General features: G+C 37.0%; 1 protein-coding gene across 2 annotated transcripts in view; it reads left to right on the top strand.

The window, feature by feature from the left end:
- LPCAT1 (lysophosphatidylcholine acyltransferase 1) overlaps positions 1 to 17976 on the top strand; it is a 48681-nt gene extending 30705 nt beyond the window's left edge. For both annotated transcript variants that reach the window (XM_048046014.2, XM_048046015.2), the window contains 5 exons: positions 3780 to 3905; positions 8622 to 8775; positions 9720 to 9818; positions 13109 to 13247; positions 17702 to 17976. In XM_048046014.2, coding sequence (XP_047901971.2) covers positions 3780 to 3905; positions 8622 to 8775; positions 9720 to 9818; positions 13109 to 13247; positions 17702 to 17886 — 703 coding nt within the window. In that variant the 3' untranslated portion in view covers positions 17887 to 17976. The remainder of the gene's footprint in view (positions 1 to 3779; positions 3906 to 8621; positions 8776 to 9719; positions 9819 to 13108; positions 13248 to 17701) is intronic.
- The last annotated feature ends 201 nt before the right edge of the window (positions 17977 to 18177 follow it).

The raw sequence follows: 18177 nt of genomic DNA, 5'->3' as shown, positions 1-18177 counted from the left end.
AATTCAGTGTATTTGCTTGCTGGCAAAGCAGCTTGTAATCTTCCGTAGTGTGTACAAAACTACATAGCACTCGTCTTCCTCGGTGAGGAAGGCAGGGAGGCACAAACACAGCAGGAACTGTAGGGATTGCTTTTTTTTTTTTTTTTAAACATCTTTATATAAGTCTTTATATAACAATCTAATTCTTTTGCTGCTGTGGGTGTTTAAGTCCTCTGGGGAGGAAGGTACAGTTGAATTGTATGAAAGCTAATGTAACTGAATTGTGTGCTATTGAGGTTGCATTTTCAGCTATGACTTTTTAATGGAGTTTAAGAATAGTTCCATGTATTCGTTGTTCACCCATGATTATTTCAAATAGTAAAGCATAGGAGAGCTGCTTGTGTTTTAGAAATAGAACACTGATGCAATGCAAACAACTACTGATGCACACTTAAAGTCATCCCCTGCAACAGATTGGGTTTGCAAGAAGACTTTTGTATTTTTGTTTTGCTTGAACTGACTAGCTGGCGTTGGAATTCCATGTTGGGTGGTGATATGAAAGGTAAATACCCAGCATTTCAGGGAAGGCAAGGATGGAAAAAGTCTTAAGGTATGTCAAGTAGACATGCGTATCTGGCCACAAAAAATTGCTGAACATTGAAGAGACCAATTTCAGGTTAACTGACTGTGGAAGTAGAGGTAGTATGAAGAAAAGAGGGGGGAAGAAGGTGAAGGCATGGGAAAGCTGTTACATTCCTGGTTTATAAAAAAAAAAAACATGGTGCACTTGCAATCTGCATCTCAAATTGAATAACCTTTCTTTTCCTAGAAGTTGAATTGAAGTAGAGAGAGCTCGCTGGAGATGAGTTGAAATAGTTCTGGAGAAAATCCTGTGAATTACAGTTGCATCCAAGGTTTTTACGTTGAACGCTAGTATGCCTGTCTTTATTCTAAGAAACTGAAAAAATTGCAAGTTGTAGCAGAAATAATGAACTCTGTATATTCCCTAGCTTCAGCTTTTTTGGTGTTGTGAGCTGAAATCAAGGTCTTTTTGTATTAAAGCATTAGCCCTGTACGGCTTGTGATTTATCTTCTGAACTCAGGAGCCCCTTGAACTCTAATTTTATCTGGCCTTGGTTGATCCTACAACTGAACTTACTCTGAACAAAAGCTGTTTCTTCATCTTCTTTGCTTCTGATTTTTGTAATTCTAAAAGTCTGGATGTATGTATAAACATAGGGTTTTGGTTTGTTTTGCTTTTTCTGGAAGTCCAAAGGCTGGAAAACTGCCAACAGATGAGCAAGAGAAGGTGCTTTGCCCTCCTCAAGCCTGTTTGTGTCTGTGTTGACAATGCAGGCATTAGCTGTAGTAGCAATTTTCCTGTACCGATGGCACTGAGTCTAGTTGAAATGCTGCCCCTTCTGTAAGGGGCACACACAGCTATTTATTAACAGAGCAGATCATACTTCTTTTTTTTTTTTTTTAGCATTTATTCTGTCATAAGATTTTTCTTCCTCTTTCAAAAGGCTTCTAGGGACCATTATTTAGGGATTGGTATTTAAATCTGGGGTTGGTTTTGGGATGCTAGTATGTCAGGCCTTTACCTACCATGGAGTTTGAATAGCCTGATCTTTCTTAGTCTTCTTCCTTTTGAGGTATTTGAAAAGCTTCCAGCATTTATTTATTTTTACAGTTTATTGTTTCTTGCTTTGGCTTGCCAGCTTATGATTGTTTTAACTTGTCTGTCATCTTCTGTTTTCCTTGAAATTTTCTTAAGAAAAAAAAAATCATTCTAATTGCCACCTTTAATCTGTTGCTTAGTCATATTGGACTTTTTTTGTCCTAACTTTTTTTTATAGTTTTTTATCCTGATTCCCTAATATGGTGTCTCATTCTATACCACAAATGAATGTTTACCCTTTCAATTTCTTCTTTTAACTTAACTAGCTTCTCCTTTTCTGTGTCTTTTCCCCATACTTCTGCTGTAAGTTCCCATATTTCTGTTGCGTGCTACACCTACTGTTGCCTTAAGATCTAATTAAATTTTGTGTAATGTGCCTGACTGGACGTGACCTTAGTGATTACCACATTCCTTTAGGTAAGCCACTCTGGGTAGTACTCCTTGTGGGTTATATTGTATTCTTCCAGCCCTGGAATTCATCTGTTTCCCTGCCTGATAGTTGACAGGGAAGTTTTTAACAAGGTGATCTAGTGCATACACAGAATGAAAGTAGGGAATAGGAAGTAGTCTAAGCTGGCACGATAAACACTCCCTTTTTCTTCTTCCAAAGAAAATTATTTTCATATGGTATAATACCAGTGCCTCCTTTATACACCTGTATCTTTTTGGTTTAGTTGGCTGCTTCTTTTTGTTCCCTTCCTATTTGTTGTTTTTTGTGCAAGGTTGAGGCCATTCGTCCAGAAACACTACAGTGTATGTCCTGTTTATTCATAAGTAGCTTATAAATAATATCTAACTTTTAACATATTTAGTACTTTTGAGCTTGAATATCAGTGAGATGTTTTTCATGAATATTTGACTTTCTTATCCTTAGAAGAGAGAAACCCCGATCCGTAGCTTTAATATTAAGTGCATATCTCACTACTGTATTAGAATTGCTGAAGTTAATCACTGGATAAAAGATCTGGCTTGTGTACCTTACACTGCCATTCAAAGGCCTTTTAAGAGGTTCTAAGGAAGAGGCTACTTAACAGAAACTAATTGGTTATTACATGAAACTACAATTACAGATCAAAATGGCTATAATAAGTGCAGCATTAAATGCAGAATTCTCATCACAGCCAAAATGACTGTGATATATCTCGGGATTTTTTTAACGGTCTTGCCATTGATGTATATTAATTTAATAGACAAAAAAGTTGATTACTAATGAGATAGAAAAACCTGCAGATAAAAGGAATGAAGGTAAGTTAGGAAATCTTGTGAGGACTTGATCAGACTAGAAAAGGCTGCACAGCAGAAATGTTCTATACTAGTACAAGTAAAATCGAGTATAATGGAAAATGTGGCAGATGAGTAACTTATGTGAAGCTGTTTGCTTTCTAAATTGCTTTTTACATTTATGCACTGAATTCTTCAAGGCCTCTTAAAAACCAGTCTTTCTCTAAACTTCAGTGCAGCAAATATAATGTAACTGCTTTATCAAGATTTCCTTGTGAACTATCTTTGATGCTATTTGTACCACACAGCATCAAGTTTGAAGAAAAAATGAATACTTAATTGTTTGGCGCACAAACACTTGGGAGTATTTTTTTTCTTCCATCTGTTGCATACATTTAAATATGTCATGTTTGCTTAGAGTTTACTTGTTCTTCTAAGTTCTATCCATTCTTTATGGAGTACTCTTAAAAATATTGCCTGTTGTATAATTTTAATATCTGAAGGCAATCACCTGTTCAGGTGATGATTGATTTATTCATGTTAGTGTAACAACATTATAAATGTTTCACATTAAAACTTGAAAAAATACATAATTATAGATGAATAACTTTGAAATTATTTTTGTTACTTCTCTGAAAGTATTAAAGACTGATTTTTTTTGCCTTGTTCTTTTATATTTTCATGTACTTATAAAGTTAAAATATATGTTCTGTAGTGGGCTCATAGTGTACAATATTTCATTCTTTGTGTATGAACTTTCTCTTATGGGATTTCCCCTATTCCTTCAGAAAGGAGAAGAGTTGTTGCAGAATTTCTTGCTGTACAAAATGAAATAATGAACATTCTGCTCAGTTTTCATAGGTTAACTTGCTTCCCGTGTTTCTCTGGTTTATTCAAGGGCATTGGGAGTTTCAGTGACAGACTATACATTTGAAGACTGTCAGCTAGCCTTGGCTGAAGGACAACTTCGTCTGCCTTCAGACACATGTCTTTTAGAATTTGCAAAGCTTGTGAGAAGCCTTGGGTGAGCATATACAATATTTATACATAAGGTGCATCTTTATTATATATCTATGTATGGTCTTTCTTCATATAACAATATTGCATTTATGAGTACATATGGAATGTAGTCATATTGTAGTCAGGGAAACTAATATAAGGATTAAACCAATACTGTATTAGAAGCAAATGTCTCAAAGCCAACTTCAGATGTCAAGACAATTACTTAAACCATCAGGGGAAAAAACAACAGCCCTAGATGCATTTGAAATTATTCCTTCATTGTTTTTTTTTTTTTTCTTCATGTATTGGGGAATCAAGCCTTCTCTTTTGCAGAAAAGTGGAAAACCTTTTTCTGGTCATCTGAACGGGAAAACTATATAATTATTGTTTACTGCATACTTGCAAGGGCTTTAAGCCTTTCCCCCTCACTGGGGAAGCTGTTTTATGCATAAATAAGGGCTCACGTTCTTCTCTGCACTTAAGATGAGAATGGGAACACGTTTTGAAAGGAGTTTGCCTGTGCATGGAGAAATACAGGATTTTTTCCACTTGCAAGCAATACCCCTAGACCCAAATGTGTGGAATAGGTTGTAAAATTGAATTTTTTTTTTCAGTCTAACAAGTGAGCAGTGTATATATGGAGAGTTCATTCCTGCACAAAAGTGGAAGACCCCTCCCAGAGAGGGTCAGGAATACTGTGGGACTTGTAACATTTGATACAGCTAAGAGTCAATTACCATTTCCCCATGACATCTATGAAGGAGAACAGTGCTGCCATAGCACAGTCTTGTGACTGAGGTAGTGTTGTAATAGAGGGGGCAGAGGGGTCACTGTTTCCCAGGAAGCACAAAGAAGTGGTTGGTCTTTTGAGTGGGTTACTGCTAGATGTACTTTATAATGAAACTGTAGCTTCTTTTAACCAGTATGGCTCATCTCTTCTCTCCTCTTATGACATCAATTCCCTCTGGCTCTACCTTACCAAAAAGCTTCAGCAAACAGTGGGGGGGAGGGGCGAAACACAAACCACATAGAACTTATTGCTGTTTTTCAGCTTTTCTTCTGTATCTCTTCTCATCCTGTTAAACAACTACAAAGTGAACTTGCATTTTCAGCCTATTAACTACTATAAGACATAAACACCCTTTTCCTTTTTTGTCTCCTTACCTGAAAGTATGGAGCATAGTTTTAATGTTTCAATTCCATACTTCATTTTATTTCACTTTTTTCCCTTCATCTTCCAGCTTGTGTACATAAATGGAAAAAAAAGGAGGCAAGGATGTATTGGAGAAAAAGGAATGTAGGAGAGCGCTTCCAGTAGGATGGTAGAGACTTCTAGAGGTAGAGGAACCAGATAGATTCTTGCTTTGTTTTTCCAAAACCTCAGAATTTAAAGTACAAAAAAAAAAAAAAAAAACCACCAGCATATTTAAAAAAAAAAAAAAAAGCCCCACTCTTATGATGCAGTTGATAATCCCAGGATTCAGTTTAATCTCCTTGTAACATTCTCTGGCTTCTGTCTGCTCAATTTAAAGCTGTGTTTTTAAATTACACTTCTTGATGTCTTTGCTTTGGCCTCTAAAATGATTTATGTATATTTGTAAGTGAGGTTCCCCACAACCCAGAAGTTCTTTGTCTGGTTTGAGCAACTGTACATTGAACTATCATCCTGTCTTGATTTGGGTACATGCCAGCGAAGAAGGCTATTACCATGGTATTTTTCTGGCACAATTGGATGAAGCTTGTAATATGATTTCACCTCTAATGCATGATTGATGGAAATGCAGTCATTTGCTGCTTATTCAAAGGCTTTGAGGCCAGCATGGCATTAAGATCATCTAGTCATATCCCTGAATAACTCAAACAGTAAATTTTATCAAATAGATTTTGCTTCCAGTCTTAATACTTGCTTTTGAGCAAGAACATACCTTCTAGGTAACACCCACTTTTAAATGCAAGACTTCTATAAGGCAAATCCAGACTTGCTTTTCTTCTGTTTTCTTTGAAGTCAAGTTGTATCTCTGTTTGCCACACTGCAGAACTGTTTCTGTTCATATGATGTATCTACAGGATTCATTACCATTTACATGTCTGTAAAATTTGCTCAGCCTGTACTCCAGTTGTGGCATCCAATTGCAATCCAGAAGCCATGTAGCCACAGCAGCTAGGAAAGAGTTTGTTTTCAGATGGTCAAATGCAGCTAAAACTAGCTTTAAGGAGGTAAGACATTTCACTCACTAAGAACAGTGGTAATTCTGCTGAAAGTATCCTATCTTCAGGGATCTGGTTTTCCTGTCAAGTCTGCTGTGAAGGATTGAATGTTCAGAGCTGTTCATCCTGAAAAATGTCCTTTCCGTCTTTAGGGATTGGCTTACAAAATCAAGCAAAACACCACAATAGCAAACAATGTTATATCCCTTAAAGCCTTGATGCTGCACTGAAGCCATTAGGCAAACAAACATGATTTCATGGGCAGAGACAGCCGCTATTGGCCTTCTAGCTTTTATAGCCTCCACTGGGATAACAGTAACAGTTGTAAAGGAATTGAAACATTCAAACCTTTTCATATCGGTTTGGAACTACAGCCTTTTGTGGGATTTGGAACACTTGGCTTCAAAAGACCTCAGCATTGTATGTCATGGTCATCCACACACTAGTTACTTTCTGATTCTGATGGGGCTAGAGGGAAGTGAACCCACCTTGGATTCTTGGGAAGTAGAATGCATTCAGACTCAAGCTGAAGCAAAATGGTCATCTCACTGATCCACATACTGTTTTTGAGATTGACTCGCATCTTTTTCTATATTTATAATCCAAAACCACAAGATGCCTATCAGATTTGTGTTATGTCTGTTTTCGATACAAGGTTTTGCTTGTCAAACTTTTAGCTTTTCAGACTACTTAGCTACGTGTTTGGTGAAGACTTGATCCCAACAAGCCTCAAATACTACTCACCAAACAAGTGCTTACTCAGTTTTAGAAAGTGAATTTTGAGTCACTTTATTCCAAGTCAAATTTCTCTGGTTTAGAGACAGATGCTAGATTGCATATTCTGTGTCAGTGCTGGCTTATCTCAAGGGAGTATTCAGATGCCAGCTGGCCTCATCCTACAGTTAAAATCCATTTCAGCTCCTACAGTGAGGATCTATTATCTGTGGACTGGTTTTATGTGTAATGCTGCATGTTAGAAGCTGAGTTCTGTATGCATCTCAAGCCCTCCATGGATTCCTTTGTGCCTGCTCCTTTTTTTTTTTTTTTTTTTTTTTTTTTACTACATCATGGAAAACGAATGTTACAGGGGAGTGTTTCGCTGCTCTTTTTATACTTCGTAGCACTGAAACTTATGGCAGGTGCTTTCCTGCCAGGAGGGAGAACATATGAATGTTCTGTAGGGTATGCGATCTCTGAAAGAACTGGTACATACTTGGGCTTATAATTCAGAAATACAGTGCTTGGAGTTGTTTGGTCCTTTCTTGGCAGGTTAATCTAGGTAATGGCAGATAGCATTGTAGTTGTTTTTATTTAAGTGTAATTTTTGGGAAGGATTGTTCAGTCATTTCAGCTAGCAATAGAGGTCTGGAGCTTAAGTATAGGATAGGATAATCTTCCTACCAGGGATCCTTTCCTTTTTTCTGGTTTTTTTTTTTTTTTTTGAAAGCTTCTGAGTATGTTATTATTAATTAAATATTTGATTAAAGTCTCACTGAGAGAAAGCTGCTGAGGAGGTCCAGCTGCAGTCTGGAGACAATTCTGTTGTGAGCTTGCGGTTTTTGTAAATAACTGCTTTCCCTTGTCTGCAGCAGCAAATGGCAAAACAGATAACTGCAGAAGAATACTGTAGAAGATGTTATTGGCTCTGTTTGTCTCCAGACTGAAAAATTTGGGTGCCTACCATTACCCTAAACCAGTTCAGAGTAAATCTACTGGTCAAGATTTGATTTGTTTTATTAGGGAGAGTTTACTTTACCCCACATACCTGCAGCATTACTTATGTTTAGTATATTCATAGCAAAATTTATTTTTACAAAACAAAAACAGGAAGTTCGACTTAGCAGAAAAAAACACCATGCAGCAGATATCTGCAGTGATAGAAACCTGTTCCATCATCAGTCTGGTTTTGCGATCAGAAGGAACGATGTAATTTTTGTAGCTGTATTAACTACTGTAGCCTTGTTTGATGGGTAGTCTTGTCATGATGTCTAACTACAGACCGAATGTGAAAAATAAGAACTGACAAGCAGGATTAGCAGTATAATCGCTATTATGTAATCCCTGATTTCTTTTAGACAAGATGCATCAGGTCTTTCCCGTTCAGTGATATTAGTAAATTTGGAATCGTAATTGGTTTATGTTACTGTCCTGCAACACAGCTGTGTTCAGGTGACCTAAATCCTACCTAGTTCTCCATGCCTGGTATTTCTTACTGGCTAGTTCTAGGTTCGTGTTTCTTGCACATGTTGGACTGCTTATACATCTGTCTTATAACCAAGGTAGAGAACACAACTTTGTGACCAGGGTTCCTAAAGCTTACCAGTAATTCCTAACATAGTTCAAGAACTAAAGTAAGCCTTAAAATGATAGGAATCCTGTACTTATTTTGCAATAAAGCAGTTTCATAACCCTGGTTCTGTATTTCGTTGTATTGTCACCATTGTCACTCATTGCTTCATTCACTATATTGATATTTGTATTTTAAAACCAGGTTTATTTTTAAAATGTGCAAAAATAATGTGCTTTCTAGGCTGAAACCAGAAACACTTGAAGATGATCTTGAAAAATATGCTACAAGTGCCATGAAAATGAAAGAAGAGAAGGTTGATCTTAAGGAATTTTCAGCATATTTGGAATTTCCAGTTTCCCACACATTAGAAAGTATGTTTGCCCTTTTTGACGAGGTAAGAAACAATATCATGTTTACAAATTGTACTACTCGTGATAAGCTCTCCTCTAGCCTGATTTTCCTCCTGTCGAATTCACGGAGATCTGATTTGGGCCAGTGTAAAGTGCTTTTGAGCACTTCACTACAGTATTTGACTGCTACACCACAGTATTTGCCTACTGCATTTCCCTTTTGACATGTAAGGACACCCATCATCAACTAAATGAAGCAGTCATTCAGGTAGAAGGTAAAAAGCATATCAGTTGCACAAAACTCATTTTGTTTCTAGATGCAAAATACAAAGAGGAAGGAAGGTAGGCTCAAGCCAAAGTATTACTACTGCTTGTCGCAACTGAATGTGGTGTATATTAGCTACAAACTTAATACTTGGCTTGTAAATAAATTATTCTTCTAGGATACCTGAAGCAAACCTTGAAAGACCTAGGAACATGGTAAATGAGCCAGTTTTTCTATCCTCTGGCAATCAGACAGGATGGGGAAATGACCATTAACTTTGTCTTGATGAGATACTATCTGAACCAGGAGGTGCATATGTTCACAGTGTTCTTTCCTAGACCAGAGAGAAGATTAAAATGTCATGAGTTCAGGGCTTAAATCAGAGTAGTTTGACCTCTGGTTCTCTAATTTTAATTTCAGCCTATTAAGTCAGATGATTTAATGTAAAAATCTTAAATATGCAAGTAAAGGCTAACAATAGCAGCGCTGTCTTTTGAGAATCTTTGAATTAGGAATTCTGACTGGGACTCTGAAAAGGGCCTACAGAGCTTTTGCAACCCTAGTTCTCTCACTGATGTAATTCCATTTCAGTGAGACTTTTTTTTTTGCAATGGCACATGCAGTGATCTTTCTGAATATTCTGTATCTTAGTTGTTAGCTGTTAGTTATTTTGAATGTTCTGAGGCAAACTGCAGTATTCAGAGGTGAGGTTTTCCTTCACAGAATGAAGATGGCGTAATTGACGTTCGGGAATTTGTCATTGCTTTGTCAGTTGTCTGTAAGCCATCCAAAACTCTGGAAACAATTCAGCTGGCATTTCAGGTAAGCAGAGTTTTCTTCCTTTATATAATTTACTTAAATTTTGTGGGTGTTTTTAGAAATAATTAATCTTGTCAATTAGATTTAACAGAAGCTTGTTTCACACGCCTTTTTGATACTTAACTACATTAAAATAACATCGGTGAAATGTTAGATTAGGAGATCGTGTTCAGAGAGAAAAACTGCATCGTTTTACATGACAAACTTGGAGTCTTGCAAAGTGAAATTGTTCTGTGGAGTTCTTGTAAAATCTTTCAACACATTAAGTCTGTTCCTTTGTATTGATTACTGTAGACTGAAGGCTAATGAGTTGTGCTTGCTGCTTTTAAAATATTTCACCAAAATCTTTTTTTGTCAAATTAAAAAAAAAAAAGTCAAAACTTTCATTTCTACATGTTAACACAGATGACTTTTTCGTCCTTTATCTTCTTGAAAACATTCATTCTTCCCTCTTAGTCTTGCAGTGTCTCTTTTTAAGTCCTGCAGTTCCCCAGGTCCTGCAGTCTCTGCCCAGATTTTATACTTCCCATAGGGGCTCCTGATCTTGTTCTAGACTCAGTGGTTTGTTGCAGCATCAACATAGATAGTTATTACACACCTTTTGGAAAACTGACAGCAGCAATGCTTAATGTTAGCCTTTCTAGTAGGTTTGTCTGACACCTTAATTTGGTACTTTTAACTAATTTCTTTCATATTGCTATTTCAAGCTGTGCTGCAGCTTACATCATCTTTTCCTATTGCCTTGAACTCATAGGGTCTTGTGTCTTTAGTGCTACTGAAAACTGAGGATGTTAACACTTGATGCTGTCATCACGGAGGAATGCATGGACTTGAGAACTTTGAGTTGTATGGTACTACATGGTAGCCTTATTTTCTGAGCATAGCTGTTCTCAGGTTCTTCAGCAAATTTGTACTATTCTCAACTATATTGGCTAAAGAAATGAGGCTCCTGTCAATGCTTAGTGTTCAGATCTATCATTCTCACCCTTTAGCTAGTGTCAAACAAATCTGACAGAGGAGGAAGAAACAAAAATATTCAGTTCCTACAAATTCTGTGGAAAATAAGCTGCTGTCAGAGGGGTTGACTTGCACGTGAGGGAAAAGCAGAGAGGTTTCTGTCCTTGTTTATTCCATTTGATCAAAGTAATGCAACTGAAATGATAATATGCTGTTTATCTCTGTTATCTTCTGAAAATTAACAACCCTAAAGTAGAATGTGGTTTTGGGGCAGTATTTCAGTGAAATTTCACTTTCATGATGCAAAATGTGCAACATACTTCCTTAGTTTGAGGAAGAAAAGACCACAGACTAGGTGATTTCTTTTTGGAAGCACCTAACTTCAAGTTAATTGAACTGTTTCTTTAAAAAAAGTTCTTCACTATCTGCTGTAGTCTTGGAAACGCATAACCAGGGAACTTAAAATTATGTATTAATTGCAATATATAAACTTAACTGCAGAACTTCTACACATTAAGAATGGGAAGAATTCAGCAAGGAGAAGCAGGTATAGCTCACTTTATCCTGCTAGTGATGATCAGAAGGCTAAAAAAAAAAAAAGTCTTGAGCTGAGGAAATTTTGCTGACACTATTCTAGGGAGAAAAAACAACTGTGAAGTGATTTTTTTTCTAATCATTTATGCCCTGTTTCCTGGGATCATGTATATTGAGATATTCACACAGCTTACTGTTAGTCATCAAAAGATCTAGCTGGCTCATGAATGCATGACTTAGAATAGTTGCTGTCCTCTGCCACATGCTGCTACTTGCAAACCACCATGTCATTTGTTTTTAGGGATAATGTGCAGTATTTCACATAGCTGAACAAGTTTTTGAAGTGGGAGTGTTTAGTTATGGCTGAAGAACTTGAAAAATAGGCTTACTGAGCCACCAGAGATCTAAAGTGGTAGGTAATTAGAAGCAGAAGTGGGGATTATGTCAACCAGTTCCAGAAGCAGCACTCCAGTGTATGTGCTAGGTGGCCTCCTTTCCTAATCGCTAACGAAGTGAAAGGCTGTGGCAAGTCTTGCCAATGTGATGCTTGTGAGCGTTACCATCAAGTATCACCTTCTGAGTATTTGATCTGTGAGAATATAGCAGGTTTTAATAAACAGGTGTCTTGTCCTTGCTCCTACTTGTGAAACAGCATGCAAGCTGGGAGCTAGGGAACAAAATTCAAGAGTACTGAATTGAGCATAAATTGAGTTCTTTCCACAGAACTTTAGTTTTTGTATTCCACTGACTTTTTTTATTCCATCGAGGTGCGTTGTCTGTGACAGTAACTTCTGCTTCTGTGAAAATCACTTCCTTATGTGTCTGTTTTGTTCATCCTCATCAGTTCCCACCTTCTTAATGCTGTAGAGAAACTAAAAGACAGCTTCCAAAGTAGCTTGTTTTTAAACATAGCTAAATATTTGTAGTCATGTCATGCATTAGAATTAGACAATGATATTTCAAAAACTCTTTTGTTTCAGTTTCTATTGAACTGGCAAAATTAGTTATTTTAGAAAATGTAATGAAGTTTGTTACAGATGTTATGGAATACTCGAGTTCTTTTGTCAGGAGAAAGCACTGTACATATACAAAGATAAAATGAGTATACGAACGATTATTTTTAGTTATCTATTATCTGTCAGTAGTAAAGCTAAGTTTTTGTCTGTGAGTAAATTCTTTTCTTTAGGACTTGAAGCAAATTACAGTTTTCTAGAAAATGGAGGAAGTATATGTAGAAAATCATAGGTTCATCACTGTTTAAAGTGGGATTCTTCTGATTAATACAGCTTCTATCTAATAATTTAGATGCAGGAATCTATAAGCAAGCTGGCTGTCCCATCAGCTGGACATTGGTCGAGGGAATCTTGAGTTTTATATCTGACCAAGTGGAAAATTGTTTCTGCTTAAGCCAACCTAAATATATGTTCTGATTCCACAGGCTCTCTGGGAGTTTGAACACCTAGCTAAATAGACTAATACTTATTCTTAGTTACATATCTGCAAAACATGTTGGTGTTAAACTGTCTTATCTCTGAAACATCACTGAAATTCTAGTGTTTAGGCATGTAAACACAGGGAGGAGTTTTTCTCAATATAGCAAGCTTTACTATGTAACCATACATAGGTGAACTAATAATCAGTGCTATCTTTTACCCAGACTACTCAGTAATCCATCATCAATCTGAGAGTGACTAGATTTTCTCAAGCCAAACTTTAATTTCGCATAATTTCTTAATGTGGGGCTGTTCATAGAAGTCAATATTCAGCTTCGGAATGATTTGTCTTTCTGTCTTGTCTTACAGCTATACCAGTCAGAAAATGGAACTATAACAGAAGACGACTTAGCTCATATTCTGAAGACTGCCATGGGTGTGTCACAGATTAATGTTACACATCTTTTTAGAGCTGTAGATGAAGAAGAGAAAGGAAAGATTACATATGGTAAGTATTTTAAGTGGATCTGAACTGTTTCAATGTCAAAGTTGTCTAAACTCATTTGATATACAAACCAGTTATATTTTATTAGACTTTCTTTCTAGTGGGCTTGGTTTCATAATGAAAAAAGCACTGCAGACAAAGTAAACTTACATTAAAAAAAATAATTGAGTTTCACCTTTTAATACCAAATATCATGTTTGCGTTTTCAGTGTTTTTCCCTTCTACTTTGTCAGGTGATACCTAGGCTGAGTCTTTTGGCATATTCTGTTCTCTGGCTTCCATGCATGTGAATATGTATTTTTAAGAAAGCAGCCTTATCTCTGTCCTCTTGATTTGTCTCTTGTATCTGTTCCTCACTATATCTGTCCTCCCAGAATACAGGTTAATATGAGATTTTCTACTTCAATAATTTCTCAGCCTGTTTGAAAGTTAGTCGTGTGTGTGTGCGGGGGAAATGTGGGGGTATTGAAAAGGCTGCTCGATACATAGTCTGTAATGCAGGTGATACGGAGGCGAGAAAGTTGCATTTGAAAAACTGGGATATCTGGGTGAATAGATTATGCTGGGAATCAAAGTACTTGTGCGTTACTTCAGCTTCTTCATCTTTTATGCAGTAAAGTTCTAAATTTAGTTGTATTATTTAAGTATTAACTGTTGTTGATAGACAATGTAGCTCATACCCCAAATAGAAGTGCTTCTGATATGTTTCTGTTGTAGTGGTTTTCCATCAGGATAATTCATAGGCATCCAAGTTTTAAAAATGTTCATTTAAAACATCAATGTTAGTAAATCATAATTTCTACACTAATATTTTCCGTTTGAACAGTATTTATGTAATGCCTCAACTACAGCACTATCTTAGACTCATTGAAATGAGTATCATTGCACCATCCTCCTGTTTTTCCCTCTTATCACTTGCCTCCTTGATTCCTGCTCCAATGCCCATTTCCTTTCTGTACTTCTCATCTGCCGTATCCCCAGCATTTCTATTTTGATCCCTTTTGCTCCTATCTGGCACTCCTTGTTGTCTCCCAGCTCATTCGAGTGGTGACTCAACTCTTTTTTCCCCCCCTATCACCAGCTTCAAAAATACCAGCAGAGAACCTAAGCTGATCTCTAATTTTGGCACATCTCATTGTTTGAGGGAAAACTAAATTTACAATAGTACACAAGTGAACTGAAACCAGCTCATGTGAGTTACCCAAGAATTCATACTTAGTATTCATCTTTAATAGTACCAAGTTGCACTTTTATTTGCAATGTCCCCTGACTGGTAATAGTATGTTCGCACCGCAATAAAACCTGGACAACTGAGCCACAACGTTTAGCTCTTAGTTTCACTATTTTTACTCTCTTTTTTTTTTTTTGCATTCAAAAGTAGTCTGTTGTGTGGCTACATGAAGTAGGATGGTGGTTACATCACTTCTTTGAAATTCTGCTTGGATCTTTTTCTGAGTGCTAAGAAACAGTGCACAGAGATTTTAACTTATCTGAAAGCTTAATCATTAGTAAGAATAAATGTGCAATTTGTTGTGGTAAAGAACTGAAAGATGAAGGTAAACTTCTGGTATTGCATTTCTGTCTTGAAAGTTGTTTGCAATAAATATTTGATGTTTTGGATTGCCTGGGAATGTGCGTAACTTTCTGCATGCTCAATTTGTTGCACATGAATAGTGAGGAAGAGGAGGCAGAAAACTTGCAAATTTTACCTTTTCTGAAGGCATTATCCAGACAAGTTCTGAGAAAGAAAACATTTGTATCCTGTGGAAGAGTATGAGTAGGTGGGGGGAGTGGAACTATGGAGGTTGCACATAGAGATTCCATCAGGAGCATCAAGTAGTGGGAAGGTATTGTAAAGGCAGGAGAAAAGCCTTTTGATTTGATGTTCCTGTAGTTCATACGCAGACTTAATTCTTGTTAGTATAGTTAACAGTACCAATGAACTCCACTCTGGGTTCTTTTCCCCCCTTCTTTGTTTCTTGCCTCTTATAGTAAGAGTAGAAAGCAAAATGACTTTTTCCTCAAGCAAATGACTAAGGTTGATATCTTCTTCCAGTCCTCTTCATGGTTGCGTTAAGCTTGAACTTCAAAATGAGACCTGTGATTAGAAATAATGCTGGAATAGGTCATTATTTCTACATCACCTTGTCTCATGTTTCTAGGGTGTGAGGCAAATGGGATCCCAAGAGCTTTTTTTTGGCCTCTTCTGTGAAAAAGTTTTGTCATTGTTCTTAAATATCTTCAGGACTTCTTCCAGCAAGACCCATAACATTTACATACTCAGGTCTATCAGAAACGTTATCCTGTTCAATTCAGTCTTCCCTGGAATATGAGGTTTTTCATTTTGATCCAGAACTGACAGAACATTGAGGGATAAATCATGACAAAATCGTCAGGATGCTGGTTTGGATATAGACTTGTGTCAAGAAGTGTTTCCATCATTTTCTGCATTAATTTTCTCAAAAGATGCAGTAGCTTTTTGAAGAATTACTTAGAATGGCGTCAAAGTAAATACTCGAGTCTTTCCCAAGCAAAAAGTGTTATGCTTAATATGATTGTAAGAACATCTCTGGTACTGTTGGTTTAATCTTTATACTTGTCTTACTTGAGCTGGGCTAGTTGTCTGAATTACCTTTTCCTCAAAAAGGCTATTTTTTCATGGTCATTAGTATGGCACACGTGTTGTTACAAAGATGTATATATCCCTGGCATAGGCTTAAAGCTTCTATTTGAAAAAAGGGAATGTTTTTGTGTTCCTGCTGCAGGCCAGACCCAGTTAAGGCTGGTAGCTGTCTCTTAGCTGCAGAAAAATAATGTACTCAGTTGGATTCACTGAATGTGCTTAAATGCTTTCAATCTGATGAATTGATTTGCACTCAAGTGTTTCTGATGTGTTACTGCAACTACTACCACTTTTAAAATTTTTAAATGTAAAAATTTCCTGTTTCCTTCTTGGAAAATGTCAGATATATCAGATTCTTTGATTTAAAAAAAAAAAAAAAAAAAAAGCCAGGTTGAACTTGCATTGGAAAATATTATCAAAGGAAAAAAATCTGCTTTGTGCATTTTCAAGCATTTAAGATTTTTTTTCTTCCTGAAGACTTTGATATCATTTGTGATATATCAGCCTGTGCTGTAAATATAGGTCTTTTGACATAAACAATAGTGTTGTTTTAGATGCTCTGAATATCATTAGCTTTTGTTGAAGTTACAGGATCTAAAATGCTTTATCCATATGTTATGTTTTTTGCATTTTCCCCACCTACCCCTTTGCAACAGTTCAGAGGCAGTGTTGACCTACAAGTTCAGTGCCCCTTTGGGCCAAGTGGCATTCCTTTGCTCTCTCTAATGTTGAAAGAGTGTGCCCTCTCAAAAAGAGAAGGGTGGTGGAGAGGGAAAGCTGTGGTAGTTTTTCTTCCATGCCAGCCCCTTTGTACCGGGAGGAACTGGACTTTGCTGAAGGTCACTTCAGCTGTCACCTGCACTGCATGCCAGGGAGCTCTCACACAGCATTGACTGGTCACGAGTTCTTCCAGGATAATACGGTGAACTGGAGCGGGCAGCGTGCCACGTGCTGTAGGTGACGGGGTGAGTTAGTGACAATGTTCACATCTGGCTTCTTCCAGTGTCAGTCTACATTACAAAGCGGCTTCTGATGACTTGCCTCCTGTACAGTACCTTGTGTATAAATCGGGTCCGAATAAACAGTTATAGGGGCAACATTGTGACAGTGCTTCATTGCTGGATGTTTAATACAGAAATTTCTTGTTGTTAAGAAATCCACTCTCCTCCAAGAACAAGGGAATCTTGCTCTTTCTGTTGCTTTATAGGTAAAAAAAAAATAAAAATAAAAAAATATTAAAATCATTTTTTTCAGAATGTTACAAAATTACAGATGTTTTAATTAAGCAAGCAAATAAGTTATCTTCTCACAGTATCGTCCTCTGAAATATCAGGAGTTTTGGAATGCTGAAATCTTGAAAGTGAAAGGCAGCAGTGACAGCTGCTTTTAGGTTGAAGAGAATTATCAGCAGAAAGTACTGAAGAGTGTATTTGCAAAAAGACTTTCCAGATTTTATGAAGTGACCACTCTTGCTGTTTGTTGTTCCTCACCTCAAGGGCTTCTGTCCTTCCCCAGTGAATAGCAAGCTGTGATGTCTGGGCGTGTGGTACTACCTATGCATTTTAATTCAAATCTGAGCCTGTTTACCCCTATGCCATGCAAGCTAAGGGCTGCTCTGAAATGTTTCAAGAGGACTTCGATAACCCTTTGTGGCATCTCAGTTCTGTGGATGTGGTAAACTTCAGAGAAGCTAAAACAAGCTATGGGGATAGCGCGATGTTAACTGCTGCTATTTTCTCCAGTCATCATGTGATTATACCCTGTATGTATTCAAATTTAGCATCCTTCTATTTCAAAGAGCTGATTCTGTGTAACAGCATATTTTTTTTTTCAGATGACTTCTACAGATTTGCTGAATTGCACCCACACTTTGCAGAAGACTATCTCTATCCTGATCAGATGGGAGCTGAGCATGGTTTGGAGACTTCATCTCGTTCTGCTCCTAATGGTATCTGTACTGACTTCAGCCCGGAAAACGCTGAAGATAAAAACAAGCCCCTGCAGAAGAAACTGAATTAACACTACAACTGTAAACTTCCTCTCCTGGTGAGAGGATTCTCTTTTCTTGGGATTTTCATAAGTCACTCCAATTACACAGCAAATACCAGTTTTGTGTGTGAAAGTTCTTCTACTTCAATACCGTTCTTTGATTCATACGTGCTATATTTAACAATATGTTCCAGGTTACCTTTGGGTAAGGTGTTTTTATTTTTTTTTTTTTCCAAAAGTTCTTTGAAAGGCAAAAATGTGAATGTGCTTCATTATTAATGTTCATATTTAAAAGGAAGCGGCACACTTATTTATATTCCA

The sequence above is a fragment of the Anser cygnoides genome, chromosome 2, assembly GCF_040182565.1.
Source record: "Anser cygnoides isolate HZ-2024a breed goose chromosome 2, Taihu_goose_T2T_genome, whole genome shotgun sequence".
NCBI classification, from domain to species: Eukaryota; Metazoa; Chordata; class Aves; order Anseriformes; family Anatidae; genus Anser; species Anser cygnoides.
Note: the sequence above shows the minus strand (reverse complement) of the source record. Positions and strands in the feature narration are given on the sequence as shown.